This window comes from Corvus kubaryi, unplaced genomic scaffold (genome assembly GCF_017639235.1).
Source record: "Corvus kubaryi isolate FWS band 111438036 unplaced genomic scaffold, C.kubaryi_AGA036_p1.0 37353, whole genome shotgun sequence".
Classification (NCBI taxonomy): Eukaryota; Metazoa; Chordata; class Aves; order Passeriformes; family Corvidae; genus Corvus; species Corvus kubaryi.
In genome coordinates, this window is record NW_024581115.1 from 3,379,362 (window position 1) to 3,404,866 (window position 25,505).

Here is a 25,505-nt window from a genome sequence, read left to right on the forward strand (position 1 = left end):
TCTTCACAGAAGTTGGAGCTCTCCTGACGTCACAAAGTCACCAGATCTAAGGGGAAACTACCTCTAGAGCTGGAGAAGGACTAATTACTTGATCGCCAAACATGCTTTACTTGCTTGAAACTCTCATTGTGTACTTTTTATCACCTGGAATGAAAAGGGAAAGCTTCCTCCCTCAACCATCCTATCAGTGATCAAGAACTTCACGGCATTTTGTACATTCTGGGTGGCTTAGCACCTGTGCTGCTTCTTGGTACCTGAGTTGAGGTGGTGGGAGACCACCATGGGAGACCCACCTGCCCCTCACTGCCCTTAAAAATCAACCAAGAGAAATCATGCAGTGAAACTACTTCAGAATTCAAAGGTAGTATTTAATTTCTTGGGCTTTTGGCACTATTGTCAGATAGACAAAGAAGCCTTGAATTTTCTCTCTGCCAAATGCTGCTTTAAAGCAAGCTTTATATTACGATTTTAGATATCTCGCCATATTTGTTTACGAAGTGTCTTAATCCTGTTTAGTTCTCAAATAATTCTCAATTACTCACATGTGACAAAGTCTCATCTTAAAAAACAGCCTCACCTTCCTCTGTAAAGTAAGAAGAAAAGCCTGAAAGAACTTAATAGAATCCTTCCTGAAGCCTCAACAGTATACCTGTCTTCCCCCCAAATTTTACTGAATCACTACAAAGTAGAAGTGTACTATTCTTTTAAAAGAAGTAACACTTCCAAAGTGACATTGCCAAACTACTTAAGTTTTCTGCCAGCTGCTTCTAAGGCACTTGAAATAGAAAGACTAAAAATCTTTCACAATTCTTGAGCTTTCTTGGAGTTTTATGGCTTCACTACCACATTAGCCAGAGCAGAAGAACCTGAATTAGAAAACTAAAATAAAACCCCAGAGATTAAACAAATGAAGTTATTTTGCAGGACTACTGTCTACTTAAGAACACAGTTGTAAAGCAGCAGAAGTGTTGTGCACGTATCTTTGTTTGAAAAAAATTAACAAACATCACAGTACATCAAAATAATTAGTGGAGAATTAGGCAAAGTGACCACGACATTCCCACAACTTTTCTTCTGAAGGGCTAAGCCTGATAAGGCTTGACTCCAACAAGCTCCGTAATGCAGGTGAAACTCATCCTGTCAGCACTGCAGAACCAAATGCAGGCATTCCTGCTGATGCTGCACAGCCAGAGGGAGCTGCACTGATTGTACAGCACAGGTTCTCATCGCTTCCAGCCTCCCCTCAGTCGGCACTTCGGCAATTCCTTCGGCTTCACTTCGCACAATCATTTCACTTGGCCGAGTTCCTCCATAGAAATTACAATACTGCAAAGTGAGACTTCAGCAATATCCCTCAGGACAAGCTGATAACAAACACAAAGACCTGAGATAGCCTGGATCAGATCCATGATGTGTTTCATAAACAGCAAAGTCTTCCCCTGCCCCCTTCAAGAGCAAGGTGTGCTGTGCCTTCACAGGAACCTCCCTGCCCAGAACTTCCTGCAGCTCTTCTCTGTCCTGCCTAGTTCTGCTCACTCTCTGCTTTGTTAATTGAGGTGGCAATTCAGATTAACCCTTCAGATTAATCCCCAGGTGAGTCTGGTCACTGAGAGGTGCCACATTTTCCTTTCAGTTTCATTTGCTGGTAGTTACAAAGTGATCTGTAAGATTTGCAAAATACAAGTAAGGAGGAACACTGCATTTAATACTAGCTGTGTAGTTGGATAATTTAAGTCTTGGATCCTAGGACAGGATTTAAAGTCATTTTCAGTGGCTTTCTTTCCAAAATTTCTTGAAAATTATTTGATACTAGTCTGAGAAAAGAACATTCTCAGCTCATTCTCTGCTCAGCTGCCTACAGTTTGCTTTTTGTATGACCTGTATGACTAGAGAGCTCTGCACTACAGCTAAGCCAACATTATGCTATAAAAACTTCTGCATAATTTCCCAGGGTTGTTAATGCAGTAGTTAAGACTCCCAGCATTGCTGACACATGGCACTGCCTCCATCCAGATGCCATCAGCAGTTTAAACATCTTCAGATAAGATCAAATTAACTATGCTTTAAAAACCACGATCAAATTCGCCCACTTGCAGGCTCGAATATTGTTCATTCCCTTTTGATATAAAAAAAAGTGAAAAACTGACAGCTCTATTCCTCTAAAACAAAACACAATGGAGGATCACAGAATAAACTGATTATCATAGGAGACATCACTGCAGGATAACTCAAATGCCTGGAAAATTGTCATGAGAAGGTACAAGTATCAAATCAATGTGAGAGAAATTGCAATGTGATCCCCAGTGGACTGGCAAAATCAGGCCAAACCAGACATGTTACTACAGAAAACAAGGCTTTAAACAATTTCAGAATTTTCTTGTGGGTCCTTGCTTCACTTCCCACTTGGCTGCACTAGAAGCATGACACCTCTTCTCCCTTCTTGGGGCCCAGTCCCTCAGAAGCTTCCTTCTGCTATTTCAAAAGAGCCCTTAAAAAAATAATTCTTGATTGCATTTAACTGCTATATCTTCATTATATAATGACAGTCAACACTTACATAAATCATCAGTTTTTGTGAGCAAATGAAATGCTACAGCTCCTTGTAAAAACCCTGATTACAGGTTTTGCTGCTCCCTCCTAAACCTTCCTTTGAATCTGTTACCCAGAGCTTGCTGTTCTTGTTCAGATATTGCAGGATCTCAAAGTTTGGCAGAACCAAAGTTTAGCAGAAGACAGCAGAAACACATGAACTGACAAAGAAAATACCCAGTCATGAAATGCTACAGTTTTCATATGCTGGGTTTATTACACCTAGGGGGAAAGGTTCAAAGCAGTTTCTGGAGCAGCAGATCAAGGCACCAATACTTGTGTAACAGCACTTTGAGGTCAGCCTGTTTTGTGAGGAAGGTGTTGGACCAGATGACTCTTACAGGTCCTGTCCAACCTTAACAATTCTGTGATTCTGTACTCAGGATGTGACAGACATACTACAAGTTCAGCTCCAAATACCCTTCACCTTTTGCTGAGCTGTGAATGCCATGATTTTTACTCTTAGCTGCTCAGTAAGTAAAATTGAGAATTGTCACAAGAACACAGACACTTTTCCTGGGGCAGTGGTAGTGACAACTCTCTCCTAAAGGGTTTTCTGCTGGTTTATGGCTGCTAACCCCAAGGTTGCCCCATCTGACCGTAAAAAACACCAGAGTAAGCACCAGAAAAGCCTCCCAAAACACCCTGCCATGCAGCTACTGTGAAAGGAGTTAAAGCAAACACTACAGCCAGAGACACACAACTTACCAGCCGTCCTTTATCTGTCCTTACATTTGAGTAGATCTGGTAAAATTTTAGCAGAAAACCATCCTTCTGCTTGTGAGGATGCCCAGAGTAAGATCAAGGGAGCCTATCCCAAAAGCTCTACTTACGGATGGGGTTTCATTTCTATGTAGTTCTTGGGAATGAAGCCATCTTTTCCATTGAGTTCTGCCTTGTACCAATTCTGATCGCATTCTTCATTCAAAACCTGAAGGAAGGAAGCACACAAAAATTAAGCTTGAGATACATTCAAGATACAAGCAAAACTGATGGAGGTAATTCTTCCCATTTGTGTTGAGCCGTTTTAATAAACACATTCAAACAGCAAATGTAGATGAACAAAGTTCCTTCTTTTTATTTTTTAAGGGGATATTTTTCTTGCTGTAATTTTAAACATGAATGAAAGATCAGGAGTCACAAGAGAGGAGCCACATGAAAAAGTAGTTTTAAAAAGCACAAATTGATACTTCAAAGCCTAATTACAAAAAAAAAACTTTGATGCTTTATTTTTCATTGAATTTCTGCCAACTGGTACAGTGCAATAGGCAAGCCTGGTACACTGAAAGCAGTCCCTCCAATATTGTATTATGTTCTGTAACTAAAACCATGCTAGTGTTTGAAACTACCTCTCCTCAAGATGATTTTATTTTGTGTTGGAAGTAAGCACCCCAGAGAACCTGCCCCCTTTCCTTTAAGATTAAACACCACAACTACACTTTTCCTGGAGCTCTTTCATTTCTTCTCAGGAGGATACAACAAAAAGCTAGATCTGAGTCAAAAAAATAAAAACTTAAAGCCTCAAGTCACAAAAGTATCACATGACTAGCACTGCCTGAATGCAGGAAGATGAGGAAATGCAAAGAGAAAGAAACATGAATGCAGATCCAGAGATCGCATACTACACACACAGAGTTATGGTGAAGATATCCACCAAACCTTCAAACTAAAACTCTTTAGCTATGCCATTATGTTTCTTTATTTCAAGGGTGGTGAGAGGAAATTAAAAAAAAAAAACCCAGAAAGTAAAAGCAGACAAGAATTTGCAAGTGCATGTCTTATTCTTACAGCTGATGGGAGTGCTTCAGAAAATTAAACTGTAAAGATCAGTGCTTGCTGCCTTTCAAAAATATGTGACACACCAACACCCTAAATCTGTCTCACTGCTGACTGTATGACAGAGAAAAACCACAAAACCTACTGAAAAGAAACGTGGTAAAGGAAAGAGAGCGTAAAATGTGAACCTCCTCAGTCAATTACAGTGGGCAATAGTTACTTGGATGTTCCTTAACTCCCAAGGGAAGAGGCTGATGGGGTGTACATTCCCCGGGTGCCAGCACTTCCACTGGGGAACTAGCACAGCTGCAGGGCCACATCTACAGAACTTTAGGTGAGCAAAGATATCCATCTTTATGGCCCATTTCAGGATATTTTCAGCTGAAGAGGCTTTAACACTTAGAAGATCCCAAGTACTTTCATATGGATGAAAAATTCAAGCTGTCTTTTGTGAAGTTACTACTTTGGGTTTCCATGCATTTATTTACAAGCACTGTTCCAGCATGCACAGCAGAGTTCAGTCATTTAGCTGGGATAATCTGAGCACAGGTCAGGAGAAGTTCAAGCGTGGCTCTGTTAGAGGCTCTGAGGTAAGAGCTCACACAGGGAGAGCTGCCCTGGATCAGCTGATGTCTGCTGGACTGCCTTTGAGCTTCGAGACAGCGATCTGGGCAGGGACTGATGCCTCCTCAGCATGAAATACAGGGAGAGACACCAGCAGGAGCTCTGGGATACTGAACAGCAATGACAGAGATCAAAAACAGGCGTGTAAAAAAGTGAACTGCACAGAGACCAGGGAGGGCACAAGCTGAAACCCAGATATATAACTCAGTCATATAAAGATTTCAGCACACAGCTTCCAAGAACCAGTAATTTGGGGCTGTTCTGCAACTCAAGCTGCCTTCACTAGAGTCCTGCACAATATAACACAACTCAAACACAACACATTTTAATACCATTTCTAATAAACCAAATCTTACACAATGGTGTGCATACCTTTATCAGAGGTACCCCCCCAATGAGCTTTGGTAAGCTCATGTGCTACAGACTTGTTTCATCACCATCAGCGAGCAGTTAAGGGATCTGGCAGTCTGTTCTTTTTCCAGAAAGTATGGGTAAATTGTAGTTTCATCTGAAGGACACTGCCACAGTTTTGTGGGTTTGGCAGTAGGTATTAAAAAATTATCAGAAATTCTAATGCCCAAATGTAAATTATTTTAATGAGTTTTATCTTGCTCTGAAGATATGCTAATAGATTTGGAGGAGTCAAATCACATTGGGCTTGGGGTACTCATTAATGCCTGGCCTGAAGCCAAATGCCGGCGAGGGAGCAGTAGTGAAGGATGCATTAAGTTTTGTGACCAGAGTGAAAAATCGCTGATTAAAGGCAGGGTAAGGTAACTGCCTACACACCTGCACGTCCAACCTCTTCAGGGGACTTCTGCTGTAGTGATGAGCCCTTCACACCTCCCCTCTCAGCGGCTTTGTTTGCTCCCAGGACCTTTTCCTGCCTCACACCCAGGCTGACGTTATCTTCGCAGCCCGTTGTCCTTTCTAGGATCATTTTAACGAGCTGTCACAGCTCTATTCACACCCTGGCAGGCAGCCAAGGATCCATGCCCTGTGTTATGGACCAGAGAGCTCATACACACACACTCACCCAGTAAACACCCCTGGGTTCCCCTTTCTGGCTCTTCAGAGAGAACAGAACACACTGTTTTCTTTCCAAAGCTCCATGTTCCTGTATTATTTCAGCAGGAGTCATCTCCACAACACAGATCTACAGAATCATTTTTTCTGACAGTGTCAGACACCCCTGGTGCTGCTCCCAATGCTTAGCACCAAGCAAACTGACTTGTACTGAAGTGCCTTAAATTCAGGACAACTTTGCAATCACATGCACAAGGCTGGAATTCTGGTAACTCCTATGAAGTTATGAAGCTATTATAATGAAAACTGCAGAATAGTCCTGTAAAATTTCAGCTTTCAAAAAAAAATAGGTCACTAACATCCTTTAGTGAAATCTAACTAAAAAGTAAGTCAGGAACACACATAGGAATTTTGTGCATTGGTGTATCTGCCTTTGATGTTTACATCTGACACTGCTCTCTTATTTTAAATCATGAATCCACTGAAATGAAAGAACTAACTTTAAGTAATTAAACCATTTTACTGCAAAACGTTTCATGAAAAGCATCCAGTAAATCCATCTATTCTATATCTCCACATGATTTCCAGATAATAAATCATATTAAAATTTATCATCTGGATATTAAAACACAGTGCTATGCCTCTAAGAAAAAGAATGATTCTTAACTGAACCACAGTAAGATTTCCCCGGACTTACCAAAGCTACAAAATTTAATCTAACTACAGCATGCATCACTGGATTTTGCTTTGAATAATTTGCCAAGTCCAAAATGAAAACACAAATAAATTAAGTAACAAAATGAAACTTTAAAGATTCACTGCTCCAAACTGAACAGCCTTCAAGGTCTGCAAAAAATCTGAAACACTTTTTTAGCTCAACTGTTCAAAACTGCTGCTCTTTGGATAGGTCAAAACCTAAAGCGTTCCTCTGCATCCAATCCCATGGCTGCCATAGATCTAATCAGGTCTGTGCCAGAGTGACTCTTCCATTCACACTGGGGCACCTTTGTCTGAGAGGAGGAACAAGGAAGTATATTTTTATCCCCTCCATTTGAAGCCATGCTGCCATGTGATATCCTCAGCCCACAGTCAGCCCCGGTTTACAGTAAGAGTGGCTCAACTGCATCCAGCAGTTTCTCAGTTTGATAACAGCTCTTATCAACAAAACCCCATCTGTTCCCATGGAAATGGAGAAGAGGAACCTCGGAAGAGTTGCACAGCAAGGCAGCTCCCAAGTTTTAGCTAGAACAGTTCACACACAGCAACCATCCCCAGCCATGTTCAACTCCATACCTAGCGAGTATTTCCAAGCACACCCTTGGGAACTGTACACCAGTCTCAAACCTCTCAAAACCAAATCACCCTCAGGAACACACGGGCACCAAACTGGAACATAACAAGCAGATCTGGCTCAGCTCTCAAGCTGACACCCATTTGCAAACATGAAACTAAACATAATGCCTCAAATGTTACGTGCTGTGAGTTTAGCCAAATTAGTCAACATGCTTCAGTTTTGGAGAGACAAACCTCAAAAAACATATTCAGAGAGGGCTCTGAGTTTGGACTGAAGCTCCTCTTTTCCCTGAACTCCAAGGTTTTGGGATTCTTGCTGTGCTAACTGAAACAGAAAGTATAACACAACTGCTGCAGTAGCACCTGTTATTGCCAATGTGGTTTTTCTCCTCCACAAAGTCACATTGACAATGCAGTTGATTAAAAACATTCCCATAGTCTGAAGAATCCAAGGAAAGCACCCACGACACCCAAACTAGAGCAGGAATTAAAATTTACTAAGTGAGCAAATGTTTCAAAGGCAGCAATTCTGCAACTAAATTTCTAAGCCTGGAAATTACTTGTCCCAGGATGGAATGGCCTTTGGGAGAAGGGGGCTCACCCACAGCAGAGGTGCTTTAACACAGCTTTACATTTCAGAGAAAAATAGCTCCTTTTCTGCTCTGAGGGTTACAAACTAGCTATAAACCAGCAAGTAGAAACTGCTTCAAGGGAAACTATGTCTGGATTCAACAAAGCAAGTTCACCACAGCCCAACATAAAGCATTTTTGTTCTCTGCAAATTTACTGTAAATGGCACCACAGGATATTCAAATTCATCTCTTCAGGGTTTTGCAAAGACAACCCAAGATACAGCCTGGTCACCTGTACCTCCTGTCTTATCCTCCTCCCTCTGGCTGCATGTCACCAAGGTGGCTGTGGGGCAGGAATGGCATCTTAAGGAAACCTGGGGAAATGTGCACATCAAAATGCCATTGTGACTCAGATCAGGCCAAATCAAATTTTCTTGTCTTTTCTTGATTTACTCATCACACACAGTACAGTTAACTTTAACTGCAAACTTTCAATGCAAAAAGGTACATTGGACAATTTGGGTGACTCAAGAACACGTAACTGCTAAAATATTTCAGCCTTTTCCTTAAATTCAATTTATCATGATAACACATAGGAAATGCAAAATATCCACATTTTTCAGAACAAAGCCTGAAGTACCACATTTGGACATGCTTTAAGAAGACTGTGCATACTTGTTCTCTAGGTAGATATAAAAAGCTGTGGAAATGCTTAACAACCACTGAGCAAATATTACCAAAAACAGCCAGAGAAAAGACTGTTTCTTAAATTGCACTCAACTACCAAGTATTATAATATAATACCTAAATAATGGATGTAGATTGCACTGTAATGCAGTAATGTGTTATGGATACAGGTTTTCCTTCTCACGCGCCCCAATTCCCATTATCACTATAGAAACACTTCTTCCACCCACAGCTTTTTAAAGGCACAAGAGGAGCACAAAATATAAACTTAAAAGAAAGTAATTTTAGAAAGTCTCCCCACCACAACAAAGTCCAGGGTTCTTTTTTCCCCATTCCTCAGTGGTGCTTTTGTCAAAAGCCTTATCTGAAGTGACACTGCTGCTTCAACACACACGGACTTTGCACACCCACAGCCTTTACCACAACAGCCAAGCAGCTGGAAGCAGGAGTCCAGAAGAGGAAATTTTGAAGCTTTTCAAAGCAGAAGGCTGATGTCTGGGTTACCAACTGCTGTCTTTAGTTTCTTTGAGAAGAAATTATGTCCAAGTTATTTCCATTCATCTTGAAGGAACCTGGAAATTCCTCCAAAGTAAAATACATGACAAAGCTGAGAGACAACAAGCCAACAATAAAGTCACAGGACAAGGCCACTCTAGGACCTAAACTTCTCTTTCCAAACCCTGAATAATATTGCCCTCCATATCTGCTGCACAAAACTACTCACCATGGGAGGTTTGTGCAATATAAACATTTATACATAAATTCAGGATTACCCTAAACTTCTGAAAGGGTTGATGGGGAGAAGTAGCTGGGTAAGATTACAGGAAATGATGTTATTTTTAACTGCATGAGATAAAGACAAGTAGTCACTACAATTCCATGCAGTATTTCACTAGGAAAATCTCAAATCCATAGGAGCATTGGCTAAAGTGGTCAAGAAATCCACAGTTGCACTGGCTGGCAGCACAGTAAAATCTGTTGTAACAAAGAAAAGTCCAAAGAGAGGACTGGAGCAAGGAATTGGCATTCAAACTTTTACAAAGCCACCTTTTATGTTTTTTTGTAGGTAACACAAGAATACTTGAAACAACTTTATGTTAGCTGAGGCACAATCAAGTCTAGCCACCAGGGCAGAACTCAGTACAGACTAACTCACCCCGCCTCTCAGGCCTTGCCAGTCTGGTACTACCATGTCCCCTCTTCAGCTGTGAAGTTATTTATTTAAGATAACAGGAAAAAGAGAAGTAAAAAATGAACAATCTAGACAACAATTCTCTTTCCCTATGGCTCACCTTTTCTGGTTCATGTGGCACAAAGATGGGAGGAAAAACCCCAGTATTTTAAAGCATACTGCAGAGAGCTCCAAAATGTCTAATGGAGATGCTGGATGGAGCCAATAAAGTTCAAGAAACTTTGCCACAGGTCTTGCATTTCTTCTGTGTAGGAAGTTTCCACTAGCACAAACACATGGAGGTAAAATGATAGCAAATGTGCCAGTTCTGCTTCTATTCTTGTGGTGGATAGAGAGACCTCAGCCCCAGTGACTACAGAATTCCCTTCAAATTAGTCCTCCCACTATTATCATCTGTATAAAGGTTAAGCTGTAGATACTACAAATAGCCTATTTTCAAAAAGGTTGATGGAAAATCTCCCGAACAGAAAGCATGGCAGCCTGCAGCAAAAAATCAGTATTCGTGATTTTACAATTCAAACAAAAATAGTTTTACAGAACTTGAAGTAGCTACAGCTCACATTCTAATTAGGCTTCCCACATCTCAAAGACCCCCAAGTGTTTCCAAAACAGCAGGGACTCTCAGAAGTGAGATTCATTTTATGTTCAGCAACTTTAATGGTACTTAAATGAACACTAATTCTGACAAACTTCATAATGTAAGGACTACTTCAGCATTTGATGCTGCAAGGAATGCACAGTCTCATTCCAGTGCCTGATCAAAATGGAGTGCAAAGCAGTAAAAAGCTTGTTAACACAGCCTGAGCCCCACAGCTTGGCTTGAACATGTGGAGAGCAGAATGCTCAGGGATTCACAAGAGCAGTTTCTTAAAAAGAGGAAGGGGAGTGTTGTTTTTCCCCAACAGACCAAGGGTTAGTTTACAGTGACTAAAAACCAGGATCAGCCGCCTTTTATAACGAGCTGTAGTGCTCAGGATGTTATCACGGAAACAGAAGACAAAACATCCTTCCTTAATCTCAAACCCAATCCAGACCAAATTTGGAAGCCCTGAAGAGCACAGCATTTGGTCGGCTTTCTGTTGTGCAGTGTGAATTACTTCACTCAGGTACTACTAGGGATGGGCATTTGCTTGCAAATGAGCTATTCACGGAGGTTTTATTTAGCACTGCTTAATTTAGGATTAAACAGGGTCCCAGAAAAAACACCATTGGTGAAGCACGAACTGAAGAACAGGTCACGTGCGGAAGCCTAGAGAGCTCTATGCCACCCTCCCTCTTTTTTAATGAGGAAAGAAAACAGCCTTGAATTCTGAGTACAAACCTGCTCTATCTGGGAAAGGTTCAAAATTCAAAACCAGACCCCAGAATAACCCAAATGCATATATATATATGCACAAGTCTACATAAAGAACAGAGCACACATTGCCTTAAGCACCAAATAAACCCTCAATTTTGAGAAGAAAAATTTTGAAAGAAGTCTTTTTACCTACTGGTCAGAGTGAGGTCTCCTGGTTTCTATTCCTGTAATCTGCTGCTAACACTAGTGCTATTGATGCCATGATGATTTTTTGCCTTTTTTTTTAATATCCCTTTTAGATACCTTTTTATACCTTTTGTATTCTTAATGTTTTTTAGCCTACATTCTTAGACTTGTTTGTCAAGCCAGGAGACTAAACATCTCAGGAGCCTCGTAGTTAGGGATCAGAAATCTCCAGACACCAAGGTCCTCTCCAGAACACATTCTGTAAACTAAGATAGAACATCCAGGGGGAAGGTTCCTTGGGGAGGGGGGCTCACTCGAGCCTCTCACTGGGGAATCTTTGATAGATCTGCTAATTAGTAAGACCTATAATGATATACCCGATCTATTAGGGGTGTGCACTGCGGTGTGCATTTTGGCACATTCCACCTGGGTTTGGTGCACCTAAGGATCCTTAAAATAAATACAGAGATAAAATCCCTTTTTCCCTTCTAACCGTGTTTGATTCTTGATTTTAAGACCAGGAAAAGGCATCACTATAAATTCCAGGCCATCTTACAAGGGCTGTTTCGAGCTGCAACTTCAAGTTTAGCAACATGGACACCAAGCATAAAACATCTGTTATCATGTGCTCTAGACTATTTACCCAAGTACAACCAAACTACAACCTTTCAGGCATTTAATGAAATTGTGAGGCTTTTGTAAGAGCTCTTGGCACAAGCTCTGAGGGATGATGGTTGAAAGTCACTAACAGAAAATAATAAAAAAGATCTATCAAACATTCCAATGAGAGTGTTTCAGAACTGCTTTTGAGCTCAACAGAGAAACGGCAGAAATATCAGCAGTGGGCTTGTGGCAGTTTGCAAGCATATCAAAATTATACATTTCTCACTTTCTGCACTTCTCTCATTGTGCTGGCTCTGTTGTAAGCCCGGACTTGATAGTGTGTCTCAAACAAGAACTAAAAAGGTAATGAAGAACAAGCAATCGTAGCATGTGCTTGTCCTTTTAGAGCTTTACAATACAAATGAAGCTGGTCACCACAGTAAAATTGGAAATACCCCAGGGAAATACACATGCCTGACAGCCCATAGGTCAGACATTCACTGCTTACAAAATCCATTCGTAACCTGCTTTGCGTAACAATTTTACTTGAATACCCAGCAGTTCCTACTTCTATATTTGCATGTGTCCTACTTTGTCCTGCTATCTCTCACTAAAATGCACCGCTGGAGAATGAATTTCTCACCATCTCAGGAGGAAGCACATACACCTGTCCCAGAGACAGGGACAATTCCTCTGATTGTACAGCAGAGGCAGGACCAGAAGGCAGAGCTCTTGGCTGACGGTCCCACATGGTGCCTTTGAACACACCACAGTCAGGGACCAAAACATTCACTAGAGGACAAAGGATGGTTTGTATGAAGCACAGGATGGTGCACCAGTAACAACCAGCCCTTGATCATCTCATGCTTGCTACCCCAAACCTCTACAGACAGAAAATTCCAAAAAATTCCTCTGTCAAGAATGAAAGGTAAAAAATGCTGAAATTAGGACAGTTGTCCTTTCTGTTCCAAATAGAGGGTGTGTACCATTACCTCTGCTACACTTTGCTGCCCAAGAAACCACCAAACCCAACACTCCATGTCAGTACTTTCACTCTTAATTACTGCTTTTCCTAGCACACAAACTCAACAACTGACCTATCACTTTTGATCAGACAGGAACAGTTATTTGTGGAGTGACATCCAGCAACTGCTTCACTAGGACATTCTCCATCACAAGCATCTAATGCTTATACACAACAGAGGTGCTGTGATGTACAGAAGTAACAGCAGGTTGAAGTCCAACAGGATGTGTTATGGGAGACAAACTAATTAGGAATACTCAGCATCCTGCAAAAGTATCACACCACATAAGGCACCTCGACTCCAGTACTGGAAAAGCTCAGTGGGAGGAACAATGACTATTAGTGGGACAACCTGGACTTAATCTTTGATCAGAAATTTAGGTTATGTGACCAGAGGGCAGTTTTGCAGCAGCCTTGTGGACATCAAACTACAGTGCTCCCCAGCCACAGCCTTACATGCACTGAGTGGAAGAATTACTTTGCATGATGGGCAGGAATTACAGCTCTGTCTGTACAGCTCAATATGAGGTGACATCAGTTTGATTTCAACCAATTTTCCACTGTAATGTTTGGGGTATTTTCAGAGGAACTGATACCAAGTGAGCTACCCCCTGTCCTGCACTGGTGCAGCTGATTATTTCTGCCTAGGCCTCTGACAGTTCATTGATCCTTGTTGAACATCTTCCTGTTTTCACATTTCTTCAAACCACCATGACAAGAGGTGTCACCTAAATGAGGTCACTCTGCTTGTAAAACAGACTGACAATGGCAGTGGACAGAGTTCAAGAAGCATTTGGACCCTGCCCTCAGGCACATGCTTCGACTCTTGGAGTTGTCCCCTGAAGGGTCAGGAGCTGGACTTGATGATCCTTGTGGGTTCCTTCCAACTCAGGACATTTTATGATTCTATGACAGGATTGATAACCCAGGATGCACTGGTAAGTCTGAGTGACTAACAACATGATGTACTTTGAAAACCTGGAAAAAATTAAAAGAAAAAATGTACATGCCTTGCACTGACAACCAGAAATTTGGTGAGGAGCAAACCACATACCAATGCTGCTTGCTACAAAGCAAAACTGAAGGAAAAAAATGTGAAGGTTGTCCAAAACCCAATTACGTTTCTGTGGGAAATACAATTAGAAACATTATCTGCTGCATTTTAAAACACACTAAGAAAAGATACAACCCCATAAAGGCCTTAAAAAAAAAAAAACTCAGAAGAGTTCAAAGAACCAACTTTCAGTTTTTGTGTCGAAAGGAAGCAAATTAACTTGAGCTGCAGCTGCTCTGTTTTTTCCAGTGAAAAAGGTATTGCAAACACATGAGCAAAGGGTTCAACATGTTTCCAAAGATGAAAACAGGCACATTTCTGCTATTAATGACAGTAATATGAGGGTCAAAAAAGGCTTTTTTTTTTCTCTAAATGCACGGTTTTGTTTAAAATGTTTTATTACAGTATTCAGTACACATTCATTTTACACTGCAGACAAATTAACACAACAATAAAAACCTTAACTTTGCTTCATCTGGTTTTGAAATGCAAAAGCTTTAGGATTCTACTAGCATAGATTCTTATTTAATATTGATTGCTTAATATATTATTAATATTATAGCATTGTAAATTTTACAGAATGTGAAACAGCCTTACTCAGCCCTTTGTAAGAAAGATTCCAGGAATGATATTTGACAACTAATTATCTACAGGACAAAGTTTCCTAGGTTAATTACACCCCAATAGGACATACTGAAAAATGTATTTGAAAAGCACTATGCAACACTGCAGTTATTCTGATATTACTGAACTTTTGTACATCTCTTACTGATGGTCCTCAGAATCCACAGCTATGTCATGCCTTGAAAGGCACAAAAACTTAGTGTACTAAACACAGAGCTATAAGCCAAAATCTAGTTGATTTAAGCCTTTATTCAGGAATAAGGATATTTGCAGGCATCTCTCAACACAGTCAGCAATCAAACTGTTAATACTGATACTGCACATATCTTGACCTTGGAATTAACCACCTTACTTGGGAATTCACACTTCTGAGCAGGAATTCCTACCCAGCTACAAACTCAGAGGCCACACTCTCAGTTTGGGGTGGCTCCAAGTTTGGCAGCAGCTCTGTGAGCTGGTTTATGCAGTGGCTGCACCCTCCCACCTGTGCTCCCCAAAGTGGGAACAGGCACCTGTTTAGTTCCTCATTGGAGGACTGAACATTGGAGAATTGATGTGCAGAAGAGTTTAGGGAGGTGCTGCATTTCTCACCTGCCTGGTTGGCTCCACAGAAAGTGCAGGGCACAGCTCTGGGTGTGAAGCAACAGAGGAGACGGGAAGGAAAGGAACAGGGCAGGACTGCTGGAATGGGCACTGCCATGAAGGAAACACCCTTGTTCCAGTTTCAAAGGACACAAATTCTCCCCAATTCTTGCAGCAACCCACCCCAAAATGTACACATGCAAGAACAGTTCCACTTGCTCTAAGATTTAAACACAGCAGATCAGGGGAAGAGAGGGACAAGAGCTCAAGAAGGAGAAAGTGAGTAGTCCTGCTCTGGGGCAACAAAAATTCAGAACTCACTGACTGCAAGTGGGAGGAAGGGAAGTGGGGAAGCTGGAGTGAGTAACTTAGCTGACACCTAGATGTATTTGTGTTTTCTGATGACAGGCTTATTTGGACAAGCGTTAGGACTATTTTTTTCAAACTGTACACAAGCTGGGACTTTTAATGGGACTTAAAGATGGAGAGTCAGGTCAGCCGTACCTTCATGTCAGCCAGCCAGGTTAAGCTAATCCTGGCAAGACATATCTGAAGATAGACAGGAAAAACTCAAACTTCATGCATGAAACGGCTCTGAAGTTCAGGGACACACAAGAAATGCTGGGGGGCTCATCCATCAAGTCTCTTTTTGTGCTCTGTACTGTCAACAGTGACAGCTGCTGGTCCTTCTGACAAGTTTAATTCTTTACAGGTTACATCACCTATGTGCAGAGCAAAAGTCATCCCTTCCATCCTACTACACGTTGCAAAACTGCACACAGGAGAAAGCAGGGCTTTATGGTGTTTGAAATTACATGTTAATACCAGTGCACAAACCTCAAACTTTTTGGACATCGAATGTCAAGAGAGTGCTGACTGCAATAACCTCTCTGCAGCAACTGAGCAATCAGAATTTGACAATCAGTATTTACTAATTTCTTTCACACCTAAGACCCACATGGACTTTTCTGCCAGTCCCCGGGGCATACTCTGCAATTTGCATTTGAAAGTACAGAAGAGGGAACAGCGCATGTTCCACTACCCTGAGACAGCTGCCCCAAATGTCACCACCACCCAGGTCAGGCCCCAGCTGCAAAGGCATCACTGGCCAATGAAGCTCAAGTTGCCACTTCCTCTTAGCACCAAAAAGGTTTTACAGCCTCAGTGATCTAAGAATAGTATTACCACCATCTATTTCAACTGCATTTTCCCCTATTTCAAAATACATCCTGACCTCCCCATCCGTGCATTTCAATCCCCATCCTGCTGAGGAGAGTGAAATTAATGGTGTTGAAATCTAATTCTGAGATGAAAAATGAAAATTACTTTTAAAAGGACCACACAGGATTTTCTGAGCAATTGCTGCAAAGCAACAATGCCAAGAGATCCTGGGCAGGGTCTGAGAACCCCTCCACAAACTACTGTCAGTCTGTGCAAAAAAGCCTACTGAAATACATACCTATAAAATACGTATGATTCAATATAATATATTTCAATATAATAAAGATATAATTAAATATATAAAAATATTTTTTCCTATTGTTGCTAGGATGGGCAACAGCAGTTGCACCTGCACCTTTGAAAAAGCATAATTTAGCTTTGGCCATAAAATTTCCCAGGCTTATTGATGGAGAACAAAATGATATAAATGCTTGTGGGATGGAAAGACAAAGATTTTTATTAAGCAGACTTCACACACAAAATGGAAAAGAATAACTAGTGATAGTTAGACCAGAAAATAGTATTTAAAGTAATCTAGAAAGCCTCATTACTTTTCTACTGTGTTATGAAAAATCATCATCCAATCTCCACGCTATATGAGGCGTTCAGATGCAAGGCTTACTGCAGCTGCCTTACACCACAGACACCACAAATTAAAGACTTGCCTCATAAATCCAGGGCTTCAACAACTCTGTTTGCTAGAATTTTGTGCAGGAGTCTTAAAGATCTTGTTTACAGAGCCAACCTCTGCCTCAAAGGGACTGCAATCTATGCTCTGCTTTGCCAAGAACCAAGTTCAGGGAGAAAAGAAGAAAAGCTTTGTGTTTGCCACAGGAAGGGTTCACTGTGCTCATTTGAATGATCCTCCCCTTACAACAGAGGAGATATGATTCATATCAAGTGTCAAAGTTAACGAATTCTCAACATCTTTATTTTTCCTTCCACCCCTGACAGCTCCTCACTGAAGTTATTACTGGAGGAGTGTCACAGCAACAGCTCTTACCTCACCATCTATTCCCCCTTCCTCCTCCACTACCCCAAATGGAACAGACTTGCTATCACTGAGCCAGCTCATGCAATTCTTTATTCTTTGCAATTTCCTACCTCTCATTTGAAAAACAAATACTTCACTGTTATCTAAAAATATATTAAAACATTGCCAGCAACTCAGCACTTAAAGCAAAACAACCATCACCACCCAGTGTGAATGCACAATAGAAGTAGCATTTTTGGTAAGGCAAATTTTTAAGGAGTTCTTGAGAACTGCAAGAAAAATAACTCAAGTTACAAAAATAAAGGGCTGCTTTGCCATCATGAGACTTGGCCAAATGCACAGCCCCAGGGCAGGAATGGAGACTGCCATCCACCTCAGTTTGCGGTGGCTCATCCAACTTGGATGGGAGCGCACCGAGCACAACTACTTTGTATCAAATCAAAGACAACCTTAGCTTAAAAAAGAAAAAAAACATATATATGTGAACTCCCACACAAGTCCAAAAAACCAAGCCAAAACAAAAAAAAGCCACCAAACACAAAAAACCCCAAAACACAAAACCATAACCAAACCTCACCAAACCCTTGTCCAGTTCACAGTGCAACTCTACAAATGTCTGTGCTACCACAATATGAGTGACACTCAACACAGTGTCCTGTCTGTAAAGCTCAGATATGACCCCAAGATATTGATTCCACAAGAGGAGTTTGTGACAGAGCTAGGTTCAGCTTCTCCCTGTATTTTTTTCCCTCCAGCCATTCATTCTCACCCCTTATTCTCCACCCCCATGCTATGCCGGCTCAAGTGTTTGAGGAGTTAGTCAAGACAGGACAAGGTGAAGGAAAAAAAATTAAACGTCATTTTCAAGGGCTCCGTTTTTTCCAACTTGCTCAGTCCCAGTGGAGCTCGGTCACTTGGGTGAATTCTATATCCACAGAGCACAGGAACTGCAACTAGAGGAGAAGCTCAAGTGGTCTCTGTACTGCACAAAACAATAAAGTGTGATTAGAGTCACACACCCCAGGCAGGGGGAGTTCCAGGGAGCATCTTCAGTGATGTTCCAGCATTGCAGATTCTCTCAAAACCAGCTGCAACAATATACACCACTGTACAGAAAGGCACCCTTTAGATGACCTATAAAAATAACAGACACAGGAGGAGAAGGAACTTGCTTCTTCCTATCCCAGCTTCAAAGCACTAACACATATTTTCCCCTTTTTCCATTTCTATATTCTGAAATGTAGCTTCAGAATGGGAACTGGCAAATATGCTCCATGTTCAAAGCTGACCAGCAGAACAGTCAGAGCAATATCCAAATGCTTTTAAAAGAATTCCCTACACTATCTAATCTAGAACTCCATCAGTGTAGTACAATAAAATCTCAATTATCCCATGAATCTGTTCGAACAGGAGTTACAATAAAATACCAATCTCTTAAAGACAGAGAATCACATTTGCTTTTTAACTCCCACCATCAGCAGCTGTCCTTTTGCTTTCTTTTCATTTCCAGGCCTGAAGAAGCAGTACCACTTGTTTCACAGTTGATGTCCAAAACTGTGTAGAGAGGACAGGGCTTCCTCCCCAGGTTTCAGACAAAGAACTCTTGTAATCTTAAAAGTCCACCTGACAATGTTTGTTCAGTAAAACATGTCAGCCCAGTGCAGAAGTGTCTTCTCTGTTACAGACTACAGAGTTAACCCTTTACAGTTAACTCTTCAGTTAAAAGTGAAACGATTTGCCAGTAACAAGAGTGAAGCTGTAGATAAGGAAAAACCAGGGAATTTTGTGCTCCAGTTGAGTTGTCCCTTCTGCATTTAAACTGCCCAGCTACACACTTTCCAGCATCTTGCATTAACTTCTGTGTTCTTGTAAGAAAATGAGGAGACATTCCATGAAGTTTTATATTTTTGTATGTCAAACACTGAGACAAAGCTCTGGAAAATCCTATTCTGTTTCAGAAAAGCTAGTAAATAAAATAATTCTGACCTATCGGGAACTAAGAATTTCCCAAAATTTTGAACTGTAATAACCAGTACTAATTTGTTGTCATGTGTGAATTGCATCCTTTGTTACTGAAAAGAGTTGATTTACCCATCATTTTAGACTGTCTGTTAAGACAAAAAACTCCAAACAAATATCCCCAACAAACCCACCCAAAAAAAACCCCCAACCAACAAAGTGTATGACTCCAAGTAGCAAAGTCTTTGAATGCTTTACTATCTCAGGATAAAATAAGCATTTAATCTGAAGTTTGCAGAACACATCTCAACCACCTTTCTTTTTTCACTACATTTTTTGTAGCTGTTGAAGAAAGGGTTAAAGCCAGGACATTTTCAAATCTAGAGATTAAGCGTAATGAGATCAGAATAATAAGATTACCATAATCTGCCTCACACACATAGCTAGGATCAGCCCTAATATCTTCATTTTCAGACAGATGGAAAAAGCATGAAATCAGAGATAACAGGAGGCCAATTTCCTGGAATCGGCAGCTTTGCAAGGTTCACCATAGCTGTAAGTCAATATTTTGCTAGATTTATACCTATTTAACCAATTCTAATATAACATATTGGATGGGACAATCAGGCATCTCTAAATCCATACTACATAAACAGTAAGTGATACATCAGTGTAATTTTAATATATTGCAGAATATTAAAGACTAATTTACTGAGACTGCAGCCAGTACCATTCCCAGATGCTTTAACTGGGAATGCAATGAGCAAAGAGCTAACCATTGAAAAACAAAGATCTTACAACTGCGCATGACCAGGGGCTGCTCATTGATTTTTCTTATAGGGTGGATAAACACAAACTAGCAATTTGCATTTTGGTCAGTCTGACAGAAAGCAGGCACAGGAAAGGACCGTTTTAACCTCGCTTTAAGACAGAGTATTAAAGAGATGCAGCGTGGAACCATCCCTTAACTCTTCTTTCTGCAGGATATAGGCGGGAGGGAGAGGGGAGCTATGAAGTAGCCTCAAATACACAACAGAGTGGTTATGGTGGCTACTGTCCTATCTTGGTGGAAGCTGGCTAAGAACCAACAATAGGGAAACATAAGAAAAAAAAAAAAAGAAAAAAAGAAGAGCATGCTGGATTTTAGCACTAAATAGGATGAGGATGATGCCTTGAATTAAGTAACACTGTTAAGGGAAACCGAGGTGAGCAAGAAACCATCCAAGGAATTAAAAACAGACTGGTGGCTGTAAGATGAATGGAAAATTGCTGTTCAAGCAGCTAAAAGATCCTAACTTTTTCCCAGAAAAAAAACAGCCCTATGCTGCAGGACAGTAAAAGCCTCAGTCCCTCTAAATCAGATCCTGCAACACAGCACCTTTGAGTTTCGATGTGATGGTTTAGCAGCACTTTAAGACAGTTATGCAAAGACCTGAGAAAGGGAAAAAAAAGTGCCACAAGATCCAATCTCTTACTGAGCAGGTTCACCTATCAGCTCAGACTAATTACTCCATAACTCTCAGAGCACAGTTCCCATTCATCTGCTCTTGGCCAGTGATTTTACAACATGTCTTAGTTCAGCCCACAAAAAGCCTGCTCACAGTCGCACAGCCCTTGTGATTTTGTATTGCATTATATAGACACAGCCACAATTAGGAATTTGGTCGGTCTCCACACAAAGCTCTTTATTGCCTCAGCCCTGTCTGTACATATGCAGAACTTGCTGCCCCACCTCTTATCTGCTCATTTAAAATGTTAAATTTAACTCTCCTTTGTGGGGAAGACATGCAGATCCAAAAGCACTTATCACCCATTTCATTTTGGGATGGCTCCCTGGAGAAAGCCAGAAGAGGAGACCCAATCCCATCAGCTCTGCAGGGCTGCACCAACAATCCCATCCTTGCAAAAAGAACAGCAGTACCAATAGTGTAATTTTATCCTCCTGGCAGAGATGAATTTTTGCTATCAGAATCTTAATCCAACTGCATGTAAACAAATCCTTGCTTAAAAAAAGACACTTTCATGACTAGATTAGAAATTCAGTTATAAAGCAGCGTTGACTAAAATAAAAAGAAATTAATGAAGCTGGTTTTTCCCTGTACAAATCAAACCAATTTTGGCTCAGTGTGACAGAAGAGCTCAGTTTTCTACAATATAAAAACCACTGTTTAAGGCATTTAAACCACTAATTTACGACTGAGGAACTGCAATGATATTTATCAGACACTTGTCACCTGCAGAGTGACGGTTTTAATCAGTGCATTTTTGATTAAGTTTATTTAATGTTTTTACAGACTTATATCTAGGAACATCTTGAATTGAAGAGGAAAGGAACAGGTACATAGTCTGGCTGATCTTCAGAGTGAGAATATTTAAGAGAAAAGGGAACTCTCCTCGTTTTCCTGTAACTGCGAAGCTGTTCCCACTTCCTTCTGCTAGTGGGACAAGCACACACAAGAGGAAGACACTTGCAAATGGTTTTTGATCCGAATGTTGAACATCATCTGATTCATTTCTGTCCCATTTGCATAATGCAAAGCACCCCAAGAGCCTGCAAACCTCTCTGAGTGTAAGTGAACAGATCAGACCACACCGGGGGCAGTTTGCACCACTGGCTCTAGAACACTAAACTCACAAACATTTCACAGGATGTCTCCAATCTCACCAAAGAGAACCAAACGAGGAGAAAAGAGATGAAGCTTTACTGTACAACATTACATGAGCACCAGTGATTTCCCTGCTCATGTAACACTGAATGGGGGAGAAAGAAAGAATAATAAAGAGGCCACTTAATGCAAAAAGATTTTTAGGGGACTTGCTTTTAAAGGCCTGAGACAGAACACAGCTGTTTCCTTGCCCCCATGTTTCAATGGATGGGTGCAGGTCATCAGTCACACTTTAAAAGACACCAAACAAAAAAGCCCAAGCTGGTTAGTTTAAAAACAACAACAAAACCCCAACCAGGATTATGCTAGTGTTGCACTAATAACCCGAAGTTCAAAGACAGTTCAAACAGTCCATTCTTACAGGCTGTTCACGCCACTCTGGAGGTTGTTAAGAGATGCAACTCTGATCATTTCCACCTGGCCAGGTTCTATTAAGAGAAAAAGATTTCAAATAACAAATATACTGAAAGATCTTTGTTCACCAAAGCCATGAGGGACACTGACTTCAAACTTCTAGGCCTGCAAGAAGCAAACCTTAAAGTAAAAAAAAAAAACAGTCACCAAGGCAAACACATTAAATACAATACATATTAGAAAACCATATAGGAAAAATGAATTTCAGTGGATTTTGGGGTTAAATAAGCTTTCTGAAAAGATATTTAATCACAACTTTGCTTCACAGGTTGTTCTGAGCAATTATTCTAACAGTTTTAAAAGTCAACAAAACCGAATTGTACCAACTGGTTATGCTCAGTGATCTTTCTAAAATCTATAGTTTCCCAAACAACTTGTTTCAGTTATAAATCCTTAATTTCTTTTCCAGGTTTCCTTAGGTCTTTGATCATGAGGCATAGAACTTGTATGTCAATATTCTTAACATCGTATCTTAAGTAATTTTATTAGGAAGACTTGGACAATCCACTTATCCACCATCAATCCCATCTTTTACACAAGTGCCAATATTCCAGCCTCTCCAGCACAAAGCCTCCTCAGTGCTTTCCCAGTTACTTGTGCCTTTAGCATACGCAAGCCTCAATAGGGCAAACACACCAAATTCTCTAAAAACAAAGTAGGGCTGGTGTACCAACATCTCATGTTGATCTTCAATCCATGATAACTTTCAGAAGGAATGTATGATTGTTTTCAGGCTGCTACAGGATAATGAACTATTATATTCCACAAATCTTTTAATGACATTTAAGTTTAGCCTATTTTTGTGTAACAACAGGCCTGAGTCAAAAAGTGATGATTCATTCCAACATGAATCCATTTTTCTTTCTTTTCCAAACTCATCATTAAATGAAGGTTCAATGAGTGGAGAACCAATAGGATACAGAATGAAACACCCACAATTCTGTACTCATAACTTTGGAATAGTAAATTCTGGAGTCACAGTGGCCTCAATTTAACCATAAAAAGCTCAACAATTTCTGGCCAAACAGGAAAGCTTAGCCTTTTCTCAAAGAGAAAAGAAAAACACCCTCCCACTGGAGCCTGTAAAAATCCACACTCCTCAGGAGACTGAAAAAAGAACCTGCTTTGATAACTGCCGATGGAGAGAGGAGCAGGAGAAAAGGCCATCTGAACCACAGACACGGAATCAGATGGCAAAGGAGAAGGATCATTCCTTTAAAACAACAAAAGCTTAAAACAACAAAAGCTATCAGAGCTAAATGGCCTTTGTCTAAGCCCAAAAAGAAGTGCCAGAAGTAATTATGAATGGCAAAAAGTGGAAAGACACCAATAATCTCCTCTTTTGGAAAGGAGGAGGAAAGATGACACTGTACAGCAAGGACCACACGTGTGCCAGAGCTGCTGATGGTCTGTGACATCCACTCATGCCAAAACACTTCCTACTCTGACATCAACTGGGAAAGTACAAGGCTCAAGAACTCCAAAGCAAATTTAACTTTCATTCTACCTCAGAAAAAGTCCAAAATCACAGCTGCGGGGGCTTACTGAAAGTAAACTGCTGAATTACACACTGGAAGGGAGGGGAGAGGGGAAAATGAGAAGAATAAAGAAAAAAAACAGGGGGCAACATCTGCACATCAAAGTGATGCTTAAAAAAATCCCCTTGTGTAATGAAGTTCCTCTTTCACTTCAGAACTAGTAAAATAGTATTTGTTCATGTCCAATTCTCTCCGTAAAAGGAAAATAAAGCATTTAAATACAATTTAACGACACAAAGTTAGAACAGAACTTTGTATCACTAACAGACTGAGGCTACACTAGTCTCTTGCAGCTTACTATCACAAGGATTGGGCTAAGAAACAGTTGTCCAGAGTTACTCAGGGTCAGGAAGAAAACCAGTATCCTAATACAGGAATACTTTTATTTAATTTAGAAGGAGACAGTACTTACAGTATCTCAGAGGAACAGAAAATATCAAAGTGATAAATGCTGCCTTTTTTTTTTAAATATAACATACTATTAGAAACACCAGCTATAACTACAATAAAAGTCTATTGCTGCTCTCTTGGCTTGTGGGCAAAAAGAAAAAAAAAAATCAAAGAGTCTCCTTATATGAATAATGCAGAAATGCAGATACTAAATGCCAAAAGCAGTAACATGCTCCAGAATCTTAAAGTCAAGACAGCTGAGGCACAAAATTCTTTATAGAAAAGATCAGAAATAACTAAAACCATCTCCTAATTAGTGTCTCAAATTAGAAGAATTGTTCCAGGTCAAGAACAAATTAAAACAAGAATAGAACTCGTTATGGCTCCATTGCAATAACCTGGAAGGGATATCACAATGCAGGTCACTGACACCCGAGGGTGTATTATTTGACCACAGACTAATTTTAAGCTTCCAGGTACATTACAGCAGCACAGTATCTCCATTGTAAGCCTCAATAAAAGCTAAGGCATTAAAACTCTCCCTTGCTGGGAGATTCCAATCAGGAGATCAATGCCTTGACCGCAGAAAACTCCCCCCAGGGCCCTGACAAGGGGTCAGTTTTTCCTACACAACAAAATGGGATTTTCAGACCATGCATTAGTGTGGATGCATCCAGAAACATTCCCGGAAGCGGAGCTCTGGAAGACCTCAGTGTGTGGAAGCCAACTCAGGACCAGGCCTTATCTAAAGATTTTAAAATACATATGATGAGATGACAGATGCTGGATGGTCCCAGCTGCTTTGCAGCAATATTGCCAGTCCACAGCCATAAAACCTCCCTGGAAGTACACGGAATATCCAATTAAGGTGACTCAGGCAGCTGTTTGGAGGCTGGGCTCTTCTGGCAAAGCTATAAAAGCCAAAAGCAATCTTCACCTCAGACCTCCACTTAATCAGTGGCAGGAGAGAACAAAAATATAACTCCGTATAGAGGACAAATGAATCACTCATTGAGATAAACTGGAATAGTCACAAGGCTTTTCTAGGGTTTGTTTGAGCTGCTTCATTTAAAAACCCAACAACTCACACTTTTGGCTACTCGTCCCCACAAATGTGCTCATTAACAACACAAGAACTCCACCCTTGGTGGTTAAAAAGGAAACCAAAGGGTCACTGTCTGCAGCAGAGGGAAG

General features: G+C 40.7%; 1 protein-coding gene across 1 annotated transcript in view; it reads right to left on the reverse strand.

Moving 5' to 3' along the window:
• Nucleotides 1–25,505, reverse strand: part of GRB2 (growth factor receptor bound protein 2) — a 45,552-nt gene that overhangs the window by 7,284 nt on the left and 12,763 nt on the right. Inside the window, exon 2 of the mRNA XM_042032519.1 lies at nucleotides 3,423–3,520. Coding sequence (XP_041888453.1) covers nucleotides 3,423–3,520 — 98 coding nt within the window. The remainder of the gene's footprint in view (nucleotides 1–3,422; nucleotides 3,521–25,505) is intronic.